This window comes from Hemicordylus capensis, chromosome 2 (genome assembly GCF_027244095.1).
Source record: "Hemicordylus capensis ecotype Gifberg chromosome 2, rHemCap1.1.pri, whole genome shotgun sequence".
NCBI classification, from domain to species: Eukaryota; Metazoa; Chordata; class Lepidosauria; order Squamata; family Cordylidae; genus Hemicordylus; species Hemicordylus capensis.
The window spans coordinates 365,277,748-365,297,801 of NC_069658.1; the positions used below are offsets into that span (position 1 = coordinate 365,277,748).

The 20,054-nt window shown below is 41.4% G+C and overlaps 1 protein-coding gene across 6 annotated transcripts in view; it reads right to left on the bottom strand.

Annotated features, from left to right (window-relative positions):
• The window catches only part of CSNK1A1 (casein kinase 1 alpha 1), a 58,410-nt gene extending 39,155 nt beyond the window's left edge, over window positions 1-19,255 (bottom strand). For 4 of the 6 annotated variants that reach the window (XM_053289878.1, XM_053289879.1, XM_053289873.1 and 1 more), the window contains exons 1-4: window positions 18,640-19,254; window positions 17,602-17,708; window positions 6,403-6,529; window positions 883-981 (exon numbers count right to left, since the gene is read on the bottom strand). In XM_053289878.1, coding sequence (XP_053145853.1) covers window positions 883-981; window positions 6,403-6,529; window positions 17,602-17,708; window positions 18,640-18,762 — 456 coding nt within the window. In that variant the 5' untranslated portion in view covers window positions 18,763-19,254. Of the gene's footprint in view, window positions 1-882; window positions 982-6,402; window positions 6,530-17,601; window positions 17,709-18,639 lie in introns of all 6 variants that reach the window. The other 2 variants (XM_053289880.1, XM_053289877.1) reach the window with 2 other exon arrangements.
• Window positions 19,256-20,054: the final 799 nt, after the last annotated feature.

A 20,054-nucleotide genomic window follows, 5' to 3' on the forward strand; every position in this document is an offset into this window, starting at 1 on the left:
ACAGCTAGCAGTACCTAAAGAGTAAACACTGACGGTCTAAGAAACAAAGTGGGAATCTTGCTTCCAATACAAGTATTAATCACATACATTTGTGCACTTAAATACACCTAATGCACTTAAACAGAAATTCTTAATAGCATGCTTAATGCATTGCCAATGCTGCCTGTCTGCCCAAGCTCAATGTAGAGTTTAGCAAATTTTACTCCCACAAGCTAAATCAAGAAAAGTGTTTTCCATTGATAAGTTTAAGGAAACATGCATCTCCAGCTAGATTAATGCATCAGCCCCTTCTGCCCACACTTTAAAAATCCAGTAGACAATGTTAATAGTTTGAGTTTGTGACTATTAATCTACATCTACAACTGCACTCTAAACTTCCACAAGGTTGTGAAAGCATAGAAAGCAGTTAAGTCAACAACCTTATGTTACTATTAGAAGCTGATGGTCTCACTATAGATTGGTTAAAGCCAATTTTAAAACCTTTGCAGATGGTTGCTGAGGCTCTACTATGGTGGCAAAAATGCAGCTGACAATAGTAAATCACAGTTTATGGTAAGTGGTGCTACTGCAATCCATTGATTCTGAATAATCAGCACTGTCATTGAATAGAGTGAGTTTGAAAACTCAATCAAAAGGTTGGTTATTATTGATTTGTATCCTTGAATTCCATAATTAGGATCTCACCAAAGGTTGGGGCCACAGCTGCATTTAGTAGTATGACTGCAATCCCCAACTCTTGGCAAATAATTGACAGATGTCGGCAAATAATTGACTCATTTAGCAATGGCAAGTAATTAGCTTAAGCGGCACAGCATTTCCATGAACTGCCATTTTCAGAGACATTATCTTTTAAATCTTTCATGCAAAAAGTATTAGACTAACCTTATTACAGTGACGCCCGATACCCATTAGGAAGTTATCTGGTTTAATGTCTCTGTGTATAAAATTCTTTGTATGAACGTATTCAATTCTACTGATCATCTGTAAGAGAAGAAAAAATATAACTCTTTAGAAGCAACAATATTTTAAAATGTGAGCTTAAGAAAGCCACATTTTGGCAGTTACCTACAATATAAAAACAAATACTAGCCAACATTCAGACTAACGCTGCACATGGCGAAAAGCATTCCCTGCATACAATAGGGTGAGGGGCAATTTATGTCAAATCTCTTCCATATGCAGCCCATTCTGCTTCCTGAAAAATGAGAGTTGCAGAACCCTCAGGGGTGTGTTTCCTGGAGGCACAGGCAATTGTAGAAGGAAGGGGAATTGAACAAAAATCACCTCTCCCCACATTGTGTGTGGAGAACATTTTTCACTGTCAAACCAAAGCAATCTTTATTACAGTCATAGACCAGCATGAAGTATAAGGGGTGATTACATATTAAAAGTAAACATAGATATTAAAAGCCTAGAGGTGCACAATATACTGAAAGATTATAAGAGACTATAAAAATCAGAAATAGAAGTATAATTTACAATAAAACTATGGCTGTCTAAAACAAAGCAAGATCGCAAACTAAATGACCCTTATTGGCCGAGACCTGAAAATTGCAGTTAACAGTAGTTAAGAATGGTTTAAAACAGGGTTTCTTAATCTTGGGCCCCCAGATGTTGTAGGACTACAACTCCCATAATCCCCAAGCAAAAGCCACTGCAGCTGAGGATTCTGGGAGCTGGAGTCCAACAACATCTGGGGGCCAAGGTTAAGAAGCACTGGTTTTAAAAAAAGGTACAAATATTTATAAATGGCATCATAAAAATATATTTTTAAAAAAGAAATAAAAGAGAAGACTGCATTTAAAAGTTACATGAAAAACATGGAGGCATAAAGGGAAAAAGTCATACAAAGGCAACTATAGACATAGTAAGAGTTTTATCAATTTAGGGCAAGATAAAAAGCCAAGAAGCTGTGGGACTATAGAACTGTAAGAGTGCTGTGCTGCCATGAAGCACTCTGAGACAGCAGGTAAAACTGTGCTCAAGTAAGACCATAAAATTGGGCGCTGGGCATGAGCAAGAGGTCATCATCCGCCGGATTTTAATCGATGCTGCGCAGAACCTGGCAACACTAAGTGGTGGTGAGCTTGCTATCAGATAGTAGTAAAGAGGTGTAGAATTGGTCCGTATGATCAGGATACTTATGTAATAACAGTAGAATACAAACACTGAAGGAGGGTGTGCCCTGTTGTTTCTACTTGCCCTAAGTCGCATGGGCACTGACATACCGAAAGTGGAATATTCCTATATTGTCTCTCAAGTACGGCTGAGGGAAGAACATGGCAATGCGCCAGCGTGAAGGTTCCCTGTGCTTTGGGACTTCCAGTTGTGTTAGGTATGCCAAAGGAGAGGCAGTATATCTGAGTCCTTCACTGATGAGGAAGTTCGGGGCCTTGCCTATATCAGATTGGTGCTCTATGTCTGTAATACGCTGTTTGTTAAGAGCCTTGTCCGTATCGCAGCCCATGTTAACTAAGTAGGGTGTGGACAGGCCCAGGGACAATATTTTAGTCACAACTGACTGTTTCCAGCTGGACTGAAAGTTATCGCTCAGGGTTAAAGGGGCAAGGCCCAAGGGACAGAGAGACAGTCTAAGCCAACAGTTAAGTATGGTAATCCAGACCCTTGCCTCCATTTTCATCAAGCCTGTCTCCAGTCACAAGGTGGTATTAGTGACACATCTCAGAACTTGAATGGCTGATCTTAGGAACTTTGATTGCACATGCTCCAATGGGGGCAAAATTGGGAAAGGGGCCCAGCTGGGCACTATAGAGAAGCTGTGCTAGCGGCTTAGATTCATACCATTTAAGTGCCACGGGTATATAATGGCCGCCTCTTGTCTGGAGAAACTTAAGGATAGCGGAGGTAGTCCTCTACATATTTAATGCAGCATAGTCCCTATGTGGAGTGAAGGACTGCCCCCAGTTATTTACAAGGAAACTGTTCAATCTTGTGCCCTTCTATAGACCAAGTGCAGATCTTGGGCCTTTTAGCAAAAGCCATAATTTTGGATCTTCCTTACAATACTGTGCTAAGGCCCTCAATACATATTTAAGGCCAATGGGAGTCCTTGAGAGTATTGCTGCATCATCTGCATATAGTACAGTGGAAATATGGGCTCCTGCAAGTTTAGGGGGGTGGAAATCTAGGTTGTTGTTTTGGCCCACCATGGAGTTAATGTAAAAGTTAAATAAAAGTGGGGCCAGAATGCAGCCTTGCTTTACACCCTTCCATGTTTCGATGGCACTTGTGAGATGTCCCTGGGGGTTGCACCTCACCCTGAGTGATGTGCCAGTATGAAGCATTTGTATTAGGTATAACAGCTGCTGGTCAATCAAGGCAGCTTCCAGCTTCTCCCATAATGTGACTCGTGAGACAGAGTCAAAAGCCGCTTTAAGGTCAATGAAGCCTACATAAAGGGAGGTTGTGTTGCAGGAAGAGTATTTTTCAATAAGGTGCTGGAGTACTAGACACTGGTCGATTATGTATCAACCTTCCCTGAAGCCAGCCTGTTCCTCTGCCAGCAGATTTTCCTGCTCCAGCCAGTCCCATAATTTCCAATGCAGATGTCTCACATAAAGCTTGCTAATGGTGTTGAGCAGGCTAATGGGTCTGTAACTGAGAGGGTCATTCTTCTTGCCCTTTTTGAAAATGGGAACAATAATTGCTGTTCTCCAATCCCAAGGTCATGTGTATCAATAAAGGTAAATAGTGAGGCCAGAATGGGGGCCCACCAATCCTGATTGTTTTTAATCGCCTCAGGTGGAAGCAGGTCCTCCCCCGGGGTCTTCCCAGTTCTCAGTTGGGCGAGATTTTTCACTGTGTACCGCATTAGTCTATGTCAGCCACTAGCAGCAACTCTGCAACTACTTACTTGCAAGTAACCCCACTCTGCATTCCTTGGACTGCAGATAGTAATATAAATAAATAATCCCAAATCTATCAAATTCTACCCCGTGGGATAGAAATATAAATAAATAATCCAAATCAGACAATAAGCCTACTAATGAATAAGATGCTTTTGAATGTTGGCTGTTCTAAAGAAAAAACCTGTTGTCCAGCCTACTTCAGAGATCAGTAATGGTGAAGTTCTCCACAAACAGGCTGATAATATTTAAAATGTTTTATCATATATAATATGTGGCACTCATATTATTGATGCAGTAGGAAAAAAGGAACAAGGGCATGAGTTGAAATATTAATCAAAATGCAATATAGAATGACAGTAATACTTGCACTACAAGTTTCCATATAGCAAAGCAGCTGCAAACTAAGCCCAATACATTCACAGCTATCTTTCTGAAACAATAACCCATACCCACATTTAACTTGAGTAGTAGAGTATTTCTGCTCACACTGCCACTTTGGTAGAGATTAAACTATTATCCCTATTTACTATACCATGATGCCAAGGAGAAGGGCAATTTAACTGTTTCTGTCTAAAATGAGACATTCTGAAGCACATTCATTTTATTTATTTAAAGCTGTTTCCCCCCACAAGAGGCTTGGAACCACGGATCTTCCAAGCAGTTTTTTTTAGCACTAAATGCCAATGATACAAACTACAAACTCAGTGGCTGCATTATGTTTGATTCTCAAAACCATTAAAAGAGAGAGAGAGTGTGTCAAATTTGCAGCATGAACATATAATCAAGGGGGTTGCAAATGCATGAATTCTTGCATTTAGGGTAGAATTGCTATTGGACAACAATTTATTTCTGAAATGGATTACACTAGCAGCATTCAGACATCACATTTCCAATTCTCCAAGCCAGTTTGGAAGATTAGGAACCAGGCATGTGCTTTAAAATCAAACCATGCTTTGCCACAACATCCATACTGGCAAGCTATAGTTTGAACAAGCTCTCCAAACCAGGGTGGAAATTAATCTAGAATATTGGTTTAGAGAGCTCATTCAAACTATACCCCGCTGATATGGATGCAAAAGCAAATCTGTTTGATTCAAAGAGGAAATCATTTATTAGGCCACACAGAAGATGGTGGGAGGGACTATGCAAGCACACAACTGGTTTCTGATCTTCCAAATCACTAATCTTCACTACATTTCAATCAGGGGCCACTTTGGAAAAAAAAACCCTTCACTGGCCTGGTTCAAATGAACAGCAGCCCCAATACGTGAACCTGGTGGGACTGCTGTATGAACACGCCTGCTCCGAGGTCATTAAAGGACATGCTGATGTGTTTTCAGCATGTCCTTTACTCATGCTGAAGGGTAATCATCCGAATCACTCCTTCACACATGCTGCAAAACCCTAAATAAACAGGGCTTTGCAGCATATATAGTGGTGTGGTTTGGAAGATCACCCCTCACACATGAATAAATAACATGCCAAGAATGCCTCCACATGTCCTTTAATAACATCAGAGTAGGTGTGTTTTCACAGCAGCCCCAACATGATCATGCGTTGGTACTGCTATTCTTTTGAACCAGTCCAGTGTGAGAACCTTTTCCCATCCTGCTGACTTTTTTATTTTACATTTTCACAGTACTGCATTTTCCCCAGTGGCAGGAGGGTGGCTTTAAGGGATACAGACTACTCTCTAAACAGCTCAAGAAGAGTCAGGTTCCCTTAAAAGTGCCCCCCCCCCCCCCGGCCAGCTGACGCTGGGGAAAACACAGCACTCCACAGTAAGAATGGCTATCTCCACATGGTTCCAGGGAGACTGTGCATAGAATTCAGCTTTGGCCAAAGCTTCAAACAAGCCCAACAATTAGCTGGGGGAAGCACTTAGGGTTGATGGGGGCTGCCACTGCCCTGAGCCCTACAGAGAAGACTACTTCAAATTATGTTTTGGAGAATTGGAATGACACACAGATGCTCCCAGGATAAACTATTCCCAAAACAAATTGCTGTTACCCAACATCAATTCTACCTTAAAATAAATGCAAAAACCTCTGCATTTGGAAACCTCCGAATAGTGTGTCCATGGTACAAATTTGAGCTTTCGTGCAAATATGCCCCTTAAAAGTGTTCTGAGAATGCTCCCTTTGCTATTTCTATCATCTATTAGTTGTTAGATATGGCTGCAATAATGTCCTGGCATTGGAAGTGTACTGCAGCACTATTGGGGCTGGCCCTCCTGTTCAGAGATGCACATGCAGCTTTCCTAATGTTATTAATGTTTAACTGCAAAGAACGGGAAATGAGGCAAACACACCTAATACAGTTGTTTGCATGGTTTTCAACCACTTTCTATGTTACTATTCTTGTACTATGTACTATGCCATCATCACGGTTCTTTTTTGTTTCTATCTGGGTCAAATATTCACTAGAGTACATGCAATATCAAGTTGTACCATCTGACCTACTTGGAAGAATTGAGCGAACTGAGCACTTTAAAGCCTTGTAATTTCCCTGTCACATTTGCGAATCCACATACCTGATCTGCTAACATAAGTACTGTTTTCATTGTGAACCTGCGAGAACAGAAGTTGAAGAGATCTTCAAGGCTGGGTCCAAGAAGATCCATGACTAGAACATTGTAATCTTTCTCTTGACCATACCACCTGAAAACAAGTAGAAACTGTTAACATCTTTTCAACCTAAATATAACTGAACATACACTTTCATAGTTTATTAAGTTAATATGTAGATACCTGGTAGATAATTTTCCTTAATATTTTTTAAATTAATCTCAGTTCTGAAAAATATCAATACACTGGCTGGGTTCAGGCATTGTTAACACTAAATCATGGTTTAGCATGACTATCATGAGCCTGGGGTTCATGCACTCCTTCCTCCCCTTCATGTTCAAAGGGAGAAAATTTACCTCATCCAGTCTACAAATCAGAATTTGCTTGTGAACAAGACAGGCCATAAAAGCAAATGAATTCCAGTTTGATAAGCTGGCTTGCTCATAAAGATCAGTTAGAGCAAGATGGGATTTGCAGGATTCAGATGCAATGGGAAAATTGTTTTTAACTGGAACTTTACCCTCCCTTGTGCATAAAAGGGAAGGAGCACAGAAGTCCCAGGATTGTGATTAGTAACACTAAACCACAATTAGACTACAACTCAGCATGATGTCTGAACCTGGCCACTGTCTTGAAACCTAATGCATAAAGTGATGCAATGACTTATGATGCAGTTAAATTACTTCTAAGAGTCTCAGCTTTAACTAATTCTTATCAAAAGGAAATGGTAAAACAAGCAATCAGTTGCGTAGTCAATTTATTGGACCATTTTGGTGCCCAATCAGATAGAGGGGCTGTTCTGGAAAACACATATGAATACTTGAATCACTTTTCAAACTGCCCTAGATATACATGCAATAATCTTCAATCTTCCTCTTATAATCTCGAGAACTGGAAAAATAGAGCCATGCATAACTAGCATGGTAATATTTTGTGTTTCAGCAGCAAGATAAGACAAAAATCACACTGCAGATGTTTTCAAACAAGCAGATCACCTAAAAGCATGCCAACAAAATGTTTACAGATGTTTAAAAAAAATGAGAAGGAAAGTGATTACCTAGAACACTTAAGTTCCATAGGAGAAGTCCATCACAGCAGAGGCCCTGTTATTCTAAATTAAAAATGCAAAGGTGACTCCTGAAAACAAGTGGTGTCTGAGCACAAGGATGCATACCAGGGTCAAGGTTTCAGGACTGGACTCAAATACTAAGGATGTGCAAAATATTTAGATGTCGAAACATTTAGACTTGAAACAGACCATTTTGAGCTTGAAACAATACACCCTACAAATACAGGGCCTGTATCAAGCTCGAAACAAACAAAAACACTATTTTGATCGAAATGTTTTGAGTGACATTTTGGAGGCCTGTTTTCCCCATGGCACTGGCTTCAGATTAGCTTGTAATTTCCTTGCTTTTAAATCATACAAATCAAGGGTTGTCATAGGCAACCGTGCACCCGTGGACTGGGCAGGGGGAGGGGGGAACACACAAGGAAGGGATTTCAAAGTGTATTCAAAAGGGACAGGGAAGCAGAGAGACCCTGGTACATCAGGAGAGGAGGAAGGAAGGTTTGATTCTGTAGTTTTCTTTTCTCAGCACTGAGTATAATATGCTGTGCTATTGCTGCTGTAATCTGATTTTGCTGGATCTCAGATTGACAAAGGCAGAGCTTGGGTGCCTTCCTTCTTGGAGTTGTGGTTTGTTTTGTTTGGGAGTTAGTGTTGTGGCAAGAAATGGACAGTGGCATCCCTGTGTATATTTCCTGGTGATTCCTGTGAGATTAGTGCCATGTCTGTCCAACCTCGAGACTAATTTATGCTTCACTCACTGGTCTGCTCTGCAATCTGCATTGCAAAGTGAACTCAGTCAAAATGTGGCTGAAGTTTCACTAGTTGAGCTTATGGCTATGCTTGCTGCCAAGGGTGTGATGCTGTGGCAGCTGTTGCAATGCTAGGAAGTAAGGAGTCATAATTGTGTGAGAGAGCGCACAACTTGTGCCAATGATGTTACTGTGGCTGGCAGTGGATTCTGGGTCAGTGATTTCTTTTGGGCCATTTTTGGACTGTGTTTGCAATGGTGTTCTGTGTTGGGAGGGGCTGTTTCCCCTTTACTGCATACTTGCTTCTGTTCTGCAGTGTTTTTCAGGACAGGGTTGCAAAATGTGTGCACTCTGCTTGTTCCGGGCATAGGGAACAATGGGGAACCCAAAACACTCGCTTGTTCCCCATGGGTAGCTCCTAGGGACACCAAAGAGGGTTGTATGGCAGGGCATGATGGGTGCTACCTACCACCCAACCCACAAAAGAAATGAGCAAGCAGGCAATTTTTTAACCTTTCCCCAAAACCCCCATAGGATCCTCTGGGAGTTCTGTGGAAAGGTTAAAATCACCTGCTTGCCCATTTCTTTCATGGGTTGTGTGGTAGGTAGCACCCATCATGTCCACCCAACCCACTCTGGTGTCCCTAGGAGCTACCCATGGGGAACAATAGAGTGTTTTGAGCTTCCCCATTGTTCCCTATGGACCAAACACTCATAATGTTTTAAGTTGTTTTGTCTAAAACAGCCTGTTCAACCACTGTTCTGACTGAATGTTTTGGCTGTTTTGCATTTTGAGCTCAAAACAAAATACACATTCCATTTCGTGCACATACCTATCAAATACAGCCAAGCTCAAAACTTTTCAGACACACAAATGTCACCAGTGCTATCTTAATCTGCTGCTTAGTCAGCAGATATGGGTTCTCCAGTAAAATATGAATTGGAATAATTTCCTGGAAAAATTTCCCATGTAAGTTCCCCCTCATTTGCATTACTTTTTCTCAGATAATATTTAGTTCCTACCTGACTACCAGAAAAACCTTTCTGATGCCATGAAATGCAAATCGTGGAAGGTTTTTAAAAACTATATAAATAGCTCAAACACCATGCCAAATTGGATCACAATCTGTTTCGGGCATCAGAAAAACTTGTATAATACTTTTCCATGGGAAAAAATGGGAACATTGTCTGGTCCACATCTGACAGCCAGCCAGAGTAAAGGCACAAAACAGGTATACTATGAGCAAGGCCACCAGCCAAAAGATAACTATAGTAAAGTCAACCTAGGGTAACTGTAAGCGTAGGTCACACTGATTATGCAGGTGAAAAGTTTCACTGAACCAAAGCCAACACCCATGTTTTCATCGAGAGGGTTTACATCAATCACATTTGTGCCTCAGTTTCTCAGAACTCAGGTCAGCACATTATACCATTCTATCACAACAGACCTGTAAAGTAGATTACCTGAGTGACTGGCCCAAGGACAGACAAACAATAAGTTACAGTGCCTACATTCCTAGATCCCTATTGTTAACCGCCCAGAGACGAAAGTTTGGTGCCATGTACAAATCTGATAAATAAATAAATAAGTCCATTACTCCAACTACCACTTCTACTCCTCACTCAGCCATGTAGTTACGATTATGTCAGAGTCAGATAACATGCAAGAGTTTTCCTCTATCAAAGACCTTATCCAAATGACCAATCTTGCCATTATTTCCTTTTTCAAGGAAATCGAAGAGATCATGCGCTAGTGCTGTAACAAACCTAAATTATTCACATAACCCTAAGAAAGACAGATTCAGAATCTTATTAAACCTAATCAGGAAAACACAAGAAATCTAGAGGCTGGCAGATAGGTATTAGGATGCAATGAAGAAGTGCAAAACCAAGTGAAAGCAAACAGTTTACATTCAGTAGTCGTTAGGGGTGAGAAAACTTCAAAACATTCTTAGTAATCTGCTCAGCAAACAGATGAAAATACTTTAAATTTCCCGATGCCAACAACTCTTATGCAACCAGATGCCAGACTACTTCTTAGAATTAAACACAGTGGCTGACATCCTAAGGAAGCATGCACATAAGAAGGGATGGGGGGGCACACACGGGGAGCCCTTCTGCAATTTCCCCATGCTTCTGATCTTACAGACCACTTCTGGAACATGAGGAATGCTCCCAATGCTAATGGTTCTTGTGAAACAGCATGTGCGCAGGGGGACCAGGGGAGCCTGCACAGGGGCTCTCAGCACACCCCTGCAGTCCCTCAGAAACATGCTTCCTTATGCAGGATGTCAGCCACTTTCTGGAACCATTGGTCATTTAAATATGGTCTTTGGTGATAGAGGAAAACTCTTGCATGTTATCTGACATGCAAACTACAAACTACCTTTCATTAACAAGCTACACCATGTAACTGAACAGGACACTCTGAGCACAAGGGGCGCAGTTATACATAACTGATGCAACCAGGTCTGATGGAAGCAGAGAGGTAATGGTCTTCTCTTCTCTCCCCAGCCTTCCTCCCATCCAAAAGTTTCCAATGAACACTTTGGGGGGAAATATCAGCTCACAACCACAGTAGCACTTGCAAAAACCACCCCCTCTTCCCCAGAGTTACCCAAAAAAGAATTTGGAAAAGAGACCCTTGACAATATCAGGGATAGCTGGAGGAGACAGACAACTTTTGTTGCTTGCAGAATCAGACAAACTAAACTGCTTTGCTGATGTTTATTTCCCCCCTCAAAGAACCACATACTCAATTACAAATATAAACTACCTATTAGTTTTGTAACCTTGACTTCAACAAACTAATGGGATGCTATAATACACTCCCTACTGAATAGCAAGGAAGATTTTGTTCTCACTTTTGAGAAGCTTTTCATTTCTCAATAAGACAACTTCAATTTGAGAATTTCAGAAGCACTGAAAGCTGCTACTAAAAGGGGGAAAGGGAGAATTCAACATGTGCATGCAAACCCTCACATGTACCTGAAGGAATTTCTTGAACTCAAAGTCTTCATGTTTATATCCCCCCCGCCCCCCAAAGATGCCATTTGGCTCTTGCTTCCTCCCTTTATATTAGCTTTGTACAGTGGTCCCTCGACTTACGAACTACTCGACATAAGTATTTTTCGAGTTACAAACGGCAGTTTTAGATCCGGTTTTAGATGCGGTTTTTTCGACTTACGAATTTTACATGCGGTTTCCTTGACTTGCCTGCTTGTTTACTGCCTGTTTATTCTTGAAAAGAAATGTTCCTGTGCAGTTTGCAAGCCTTACTGGGGGTCTGGGTCTTTTTTCTAGGCTCTGGAACGCATTAATCCGTTCCCAATGCATTCCTATGGGAAACTGCTTTTCGACTTACGAACTTTTCGACTTACAAATGTGCATTCGGAATGGATTAATTTCGTAAGTAGAGGGACCACTGTACTGATTTCCTTACCTGGAATAACTAGAACAAATAGCAAGTGACTAGGCAGGAGTCAGCAGTATTCCTACTTTAAATGCAATATCACTGGGATATGCAACTTCTCTCCTTTTCCTATTCTCCACTAAATATATCATGAAAGAACATACCTAGATTCTGGCATTCTGAGATGCTCTGATAGTGTCAAAAAGAGAAGGTAGGCCAGTATGGGGCACAGAGAAGCAATGTATCAAAATTCATCCCTCACCCACCCCCGGGTCTATCATTTAACTTGGGTTAACAGAAACATTTCCAATGATTTGAACACCCTCCCCTGCAGGAAGTCTCCAACTTCAAAAGGGGAAGGGAACAGCCCAAAAGCATAATTCAACAATCTGTTTAAATCTAAGCAGGTTTAAACCACAAGCATGTACTTTACTTTTCTACATGGGATACTGAGAATCATTCTAAAATTTACCTAACACATATCCAAGTGCCTGGGTAGGAAAATGCCTGGGAACCCTATATACACACCACCTCAAGCACCATTATGGCAGGATATACATGTAATAAATAAGTCTCCTCCCACCTCCACAGTTCCAAACAAGTTGTTCTGGTAAGAAGTAATCTGCCTACTTTCCTTTGCTATAATCTTAATTGATAATTACCATCTTTACAAGTTAGCCCACTTCAGCCTTAAAGATTCACACGTCCACCATCTTGAATTGGGGTGGATGACATTGCAAATTATACCACTGAGGTGTCCCTGTGTGTCATTCACTACAGCTGTAGCAAATTTGGTTCAAATTGGTTATGTAGTCCACTTGTGCCTCAACCATTCACGTGTCCATCTTGAATCAGGGTGGATTACATCATTGCAAATTACGCCTTTGAGGTGTCCCTCCCTACAGCTGTAGCAAATCTGGTTCAAATTGGTTAGGCGGTCCACAAGTTAGCCTACTTGTGCCTCAAAGGTTTCGGTGTCCGCCATCTTGAATCAGAATGGATAACATAATTACAAACTATGCCATTGAGGCATCCTTATGTGTCCCTATAGCTGTATGCAATTTGGTTCATATTGGGCCAGGCATTGCTGGATGACACACACGGGGACACACAAATGCTGGGTGATCTCATAAGCTTACTTTCCTTAAGGAAGGTAGGCTAAAAATATAGCTCAAGGATTGTGGGACTAAAGGTAGTTAACTGCAGATATATTTCTCTTTGTTAATGCATAAAACATCAGAAATGAATTGCCTACATACAGCACATGGATTGGGATGGACACTGTGTCCCTTCCTAAAGGGAGTGTCTGGATTGTGGAGTGGGGATTATGTACTTTTAACTCTTCAAGCCATGCATTTCTATGCACTTCACACCTGTATGATCAAGACTGAAAAAAATATAGACAGCCTGCAAATCAAAGCAACATCTGGCTTTGCTTCCTAAGGAATTACTTCAAGAACTTTAATATTCCAGACTTGTAGACCACAATCAAGTTCTGGTTGTTACAATCTTTCTTATATCACCGCTTAACACAACTCAGTTTTGCACTATATAGAGGCCATGAATACAAACTATGTTGTTTAGAGCAAATCCCAAGTGTAAAGTATTATCTCACAAATTCGTTTGGGAATTATATTAGCAGCATTATTTATGCGTGTTCTGTTTGCATAACCATAACACTCAACAACAGCTGCTGGGATGGACTCTAAGGTACTCTTTCCATTCCAGTGTGTCAAGTACTAATCTTTTCCTGTACAACCTTAACATGTGATAGAAAAAGCAACATTTGACAAACAGTGAATAGCCTTCATTCATCTGCCAAGGGTTAATGGAAACACAGACAGTAGACAAAAGTAGACATAGTGAGCTTTTGTTACTGCAAATGGAGCTCTGCCCAAAACAGTCAGAAAGAATACAATGACAAGACTCCAACACATCTAAATGGCTCACTTAATGCCCTTCTATAGAGATGTTGGCAATACATGAAGGTACTTAAGTTTTCACTCCAGAATGGCAGATCATGAATGCCACATGTACCACCTACCACATAGATCTTAACACCATAAATTCACAGCTGAGTTATGAGTGTCAAAGAAGAAAAAACACCCTGAAATGCAATTCTGTTCCATTCTAATTTGCAATGGAAAAAGACAATCTGAAGAGTGTCACATCACTTTGGTCTGCAACATCTAAAAATATGAATGTTTTAAAGGTAATTGAATTTTAGGCTTTCCTGTTAGCTGTTAAATCCCAGTCAAGAAATATGCACTTCACACAACTTGTGTATCTGATGTTTCAGAGCCAGGCTACTAAACGAGGGGATTTAAAAACAACAGTATTTGTTTTTGCAAATGTAAGCACAACAGAAGTTCTAAGTGGGAAGTTAATTATTATTATTATTGTTACATTTATATCCCGCTTTTCCTCCAAGGAGCCCAGAGCGGTGTACTACATACTTGCGTTTTCTCCTCACAACAACCCTGTGAAGTAGGTTAAGCTGAGACAGACATGACTGGCCCAGAGTCACCCAGCTAGTATCATGGCTGAATGGGGATTTGAACTCGGGTCTCCCCGGTCCTAGTCCAGCACTCTAACCACTACATCACGCTGGCTTTCCAATTCACAATTACTGTGATCCTTTTTTTGGTCACTGAACCCTAGTGCTAAAAAGTATGACAACTTTAGAAAACGGGTCAAGCTCCACACTGCCCCTTTAGCACACACAAAACTCCTCATCCCCCAACTGCTGTTCCCTGTGCTGTTCTGGAGACAAGACAAGTTGTTTTTTGAAACTATTATGCAGGTGAAGGGGGGCTCAGAAATCCCTGACTCAGAATTCACTGTTTAGCCCTTTTAACCCTGGCCTATAACTAATACATTAGAAGCAGCACATTCAGTTGCATCTCATACAGGTATAAAAACTTAAGGGACAAATGTTTCTCACAGTATAGTTTGGTATCTAGAATCCAACAATAATACCGTACTCACTCCAACTTCAACATACAACCTGACTCAAAACTAGCAGCTGAAGAAACAGCCACGCCATTTTTATTTACAACACACACATATGAAACCAACTGAGGCCTACTTATAGGGACACTGTCTTTGTCTAAGCCTAAGTTTAGCAAGATACTGTCCATGTTAAAAACCCATGAACACCACAAGCAGGTTCAACATACCAGTTTTTCTGAAGCAGTTTGGCCTCATATTTGGATTACACTGTTCATAAAATCAATTCATCCTCTCAAAGGATCATATATGAAATTCTACAGAAGCTGTCCAATACTACAACACACAAAAGACAGAATTGCAGTTTTATTTCTCTACATAAGACTGAACTGATGAGGATGCTGCTAAAAGTTATGCACAATGAAGTAGCAAATTCCTGTTATTGCCACCTTTAGGCCATCTTCTGCAATACATCATATCACCACACTTCAATACAATAAAACTACAGATAAGCATGTCTTTTGGAATTAATGCATCACTTATTTGTGAACATTCACTGAAAAAAACTACTCTAGTGCTATGTTAAAGGTTTGCACATCAAACTGAGCAACGCACAATAGCTTTTAAAAGTTCATATACTTACTAATAATCTTAAAATCTTAAGCCAGTGATACATTGGACATGAAAGAGCACTTTGTTAGCTAAACATCGACTGAATTCAGACATCATGCCAGATCAGTATAAGAGCTCACAAATGCACCAGTGAAACAGTTTGCTTTCATTTTCCATCCTCTCAGCTCAGTAAGCCTGTAATTTCACTCCATGAGGCAGCAGCCTCTGGAGGCTGAGCAATGGTAACTACAGTTTACCAACGTAGACATCAAATCATGGCACAAACAATGCTTTACAAACCTCTTCAAATGATGGCTTCAGGTTTTGATTTGCAAGCCAACTACAAACTGCAGTTTTTCAATACAGACATCATACCAAATGACATCTCATTTTCTTTAACCATGGTGCGGCATGATTCCTGAACTGAGCCATTAGCTACACAAAAAGTATAGTTAGTATCATCCATTCAAGCAGCAATTAAAGTTATTTCAAAAATCAAAGCCAAACAATATGAAACTTAAGCAGAGCACTTAAGCAGATACTTAAGTGTCATAATCTGAGCACACAAATGTGATGTTCTATATTCATAACATGCACACTTTTTAATGCTTTAGTGCCACATATACTTCAATGAACAACTTCTCTGAGGCAGAGCAACAGCCTCCACAGATATTCCATACTCCGATTGTCATTAACTGACAAGCGACACCCTGTTCCATCAAATCGACTTATGAAAATCGGCACCAATTGCTTCTGTTACATAAGCAGATGTAATTGGGTAGCTAGAGTATATTCTGCACGTCCCAGGAAATCCAGGAAATGTTTCCTATTATTAGTAGTGGTAGTACCACCACCTCCTTTCATTAACGATCTGTTCATTAAAAGAAGTCAAGTAAACGCCAATTTTCATAAACTGTTTTATTTCACAAAATATTTAAGTACAGGATCAAGAATAGCCTTGCATCAAGATAGAAACAAAATTTAATATAACCCAATGACATTTTTAGTACATTTCAACATCTGCACCATAAAAATGGCAATTTTTAAAGCAAGATTTTTTAAAATGCTAAACTTCAGTAGCAAAGATGTCCAAGCAAACAGCAAACACTATTGTGCAATGAATGCAGTTTTATTCCCACAATTGCAAAATGTAACATGGGGTAGTTACTTCATTCAGGCGTGTCATTTAATTCTGTAAAGCGATGTCACAGCACGGCCCTGCAGCTCATGTAGTTTACAACCCTCCAGCAGCAGATGCATCTCATGACTAAGGCATCAAGGTTTCCTATTTGTTTAAAGTACAACCAAAATTCTAACTATTTAGAAGACATACGAAAGTAGTAACTTAGCTAGGTTTGTTCTCTGCTTATATACAAGGGACACTGATTTTGGAGCGTCGTCAGATGAGACAGTATCACACATACAAGTGGAAAAAAGAATGCACAATGTCAAAATATCCAAGTCAACAAATTTTATGCAAGACTGATTTGGTGTACATTAATTATTTGTAGTATCATTTCCATCACTCAATAACAACTTAGTACCAGTAACAAGACTCAAACCTTTTTCAGATATACAAGCAAAGCTTTCAGCACTAGAAAAGTGTCCTTTATAGAAACAATTGTGCTGGATCAATATTTCATATAAAGTTCCCCCCTGCCCACCAATGCTTTATTCTTAAGCCAAGAATATCATAGGTTGGGCTACAGCTTTTCCCCCCTCTCCTAAATAGTTACCAAACCATTCCACTACAAGACTGGACACTTCATAACGGGATTCAAAAAAATCCTTCTTACAAGCAAAAAACCAAGAATCTACTTTAAACAAAAGTGTGTAATTACAGAGCTCTGTGACGCATGCGTTGTCAGCAACAGAAAGGGGCTTATACCCGTCTCTACTCCCCCTCCCACGCAGAAGTCTCAATCTTTCTGTATATAGTCTTGAGGCTAAAAAGAAATTTGGAAGGAGTACAAAATAAATATGCCCCACTTCACACCAGGTGATGGGGAAGGCTTAAGTACTGACATCCGCCATTTTCTAAGCAGAGAAGGAAGACATGTTGGAACAAAAACACAAAAGAGAGCAGCCATTTCCACCAGTACATCCCAATCCTCAATCTCAGTAGCCAGCTATTCCTACTGCTTCAGATACTTGTTCCCGCAACAAGAATTTTAGTTGCAGCTGGGGAAAGGGAACAAGACCTGGCAGGGAATAATCTTTCAAGATCCTTTCCCAGATGCCACTTCGTATGACTCTTAAGATTTCTGGTAAAGCATAATATACATCCTCTGTCACAATGAAAAACAAAATAACCGGATCCTTTGGGGAAAATTAGTTAAGTATTCCACCTCCCATGAGCTACAATGCTTACCGTATGTGAGGAATGCCAACTCCCCCTTGAAGAATCTTGTACAGTTTGCTTTCATATAGCAGCTGGGGATGCCTGGCCTTCTGTGACTCCAACTTCACAGCCACTTCCTGCATTGGAGAGGGAACAGGGGTCAGAGATCGTATTGAGTAAGACGACCTCCTCTCTCAGCTACAGTAAGTTGGAAGCAAGGGAAAGCCTTGTACAGGAGAAAATCCTCAGAAGTGACAGGCTCTGCGAACATATTCCACACAATGAAAACTTGTGTGTAAATATTCATGCCAGGAAAGGAAGCCATCAAGCTACTAATGTTAATCCATCATCCCAGAAAGAGTGTCAGAAGCTTCAGTGAAGATCCTTTGCCTTTTGAACATAATTTTAAGTGCATTAAATAACGTAGGTGGAGTCTTTCTATAAGAGATCACTTACCAATAATCCCCACTCCCACACTAAAGCAATAAGAATTCCCTCTTCCCTGTCAGCAGGTAGCCAGGACTCAGGAGTCTTATTAACTACAAATGCGCACAGCTGCCCTCAGCTATCACACTGCTAAGCCTCCCAATGAGAAACAACATTAAACAAATAAGGGGATCATTTGCAAGAGCTTTTGAAGGACTGCGATCTCATCACTGCAAAGTCAGGAGAGAAACACACCACCTTAGCTTTTACCCCCCCCCCCCCCACCGCCAGCGCCTCTATAATAAAAGTTCGCGTAACTTGTCACGATCTTCAGTGCTTTTCTACCTAAAGATACAAGAACCAGAATTAAAATCACTGGGATGGAGTCCAACACCAACAAACGGCAACACCAACAAACGCCTGAACTAGACAGATAAAGAGTTAAGAGAAGGCACAGAAATTGGCTTCAAAATGACGGCGAATTGGGCCAAGTCTACAACAGAGCCCTGAAAGCTGCCACTCTGAAGAAGGGCTGTGTTCAGAGGAAGATGCTCGACCGGATGGGGATCTACGGCCCCTGACGCGGCGACTGTGGGAAGCGGAGAGGAGCAAGGAAGGGCCCGGGCGCCCGCCGGCCCTTACCTCCCCATTGGTGATATTGATGGCCAAGTATATGTCCCCAAAGGAGCCCGAGCCGATCTTCCGCACGAGCTTGTATTTGCCCCCGACGATGAACTCGGCCTTGGAGCCGCTGCTGCTCGCCATGGTGGGTGAAGGGGGGTGGGGGGAAGGGGAGGTTATTCACACGGTGAGAGCCCGCCGAGTCTTTCCTCAAGGAGCTCCTGCTCCGCTGCTGTCACGAATTTGAGGATTTTGAATGAGAGAGAGGGAGGGGGGGGGAGGACTCCGGCCCCCCCGGGCGCTGTTCACACCAGGCCTCTTTGGAAGGCGGGCGTCCCGCACGCTTTCCCGGCTGCCAGCACGCTTTCTGCCCTCTTAGGAAGGGAAGCCTACGGGTCCGGAAGGGGAGAGGAGGGTCCGGCGGCCGCCGCCAACTGGCGCTTCATTCGGCCGCCGCCGCCATCTTGTATGTCTCTCCCCCTCTCGCTCGCTCGCTGCTGATATCCAGGACACAAAATGCCTCCAGCCCGCGACCGACGCTTCTTCACCGCGCAGGGCTCTCTGGGAAACGGGGAGGAGAGCGCCTTTCTGCGCATGCGCTTGCCGGAGGGAGGAAAAGAGGACAAGCAGGAAGTGTGCGTGATCTTAAGGCCCTAGCTGGGCGAGACCCGTTCAAAGCACGCGCGTGCGCAAAAGAAAGAAAAGGTTCACCCCCCTTCCCCTGCAGACGTTCATCCGCCCTGCTTAGTGCAGTGTCAAAAGGAAACAGAAGACAGTTAGACACGCTTAAAAAGCGCTCTAAAGCAAAATGTGAACGAAAAAAACCTTCCCATGCAGAAGCGCCTTCTCTGTTTGTTTTCAGGAAGACCCTCAAGACGCACCTGTTCTCGCATGTTTTTAACTGGAATTAGTTTTCATAATTTGTTCTAACAATTCATCCTATATAAGATAGTTTTGTGTTTTGTGGATTTTTAATCTGTTTATCCTTTTTATAGTGTCTTAAATTTTCTACACTGCCTAGAGATGTACATATCAGGTGGTATGATTACATAAATAAATGAGTTGGACAGTGAAATTGAGTTAACTGGTCTAAGCCTGTGTGAAGTGGGTCAGTTTTGTGGTATTTCAACATAGCCCCAAACTATGTAAGTTTACTTGGAAGTAAGCCCTACTGATTTCAGTGGAACTTGCTCCCACCTATTACAATCCAGAAACAACAGTTGTACCAATCCCCAAAAAAGGCAAGAGAAAAACAAAGGTGCCACTGAAAATGGATTTATTTTCCAGAATTTAGCCAATGTGTGTCACCCAGGATATTTGTATTCTAATGAGATAGATTATCTTCCATGTTTGGTCTTGATCAGAAAATAGACAAGGAAGATCACGTGTCTCCTATGAAAAGAGTGGGAAAATATATTTGAAGAACAGTAGCTTGA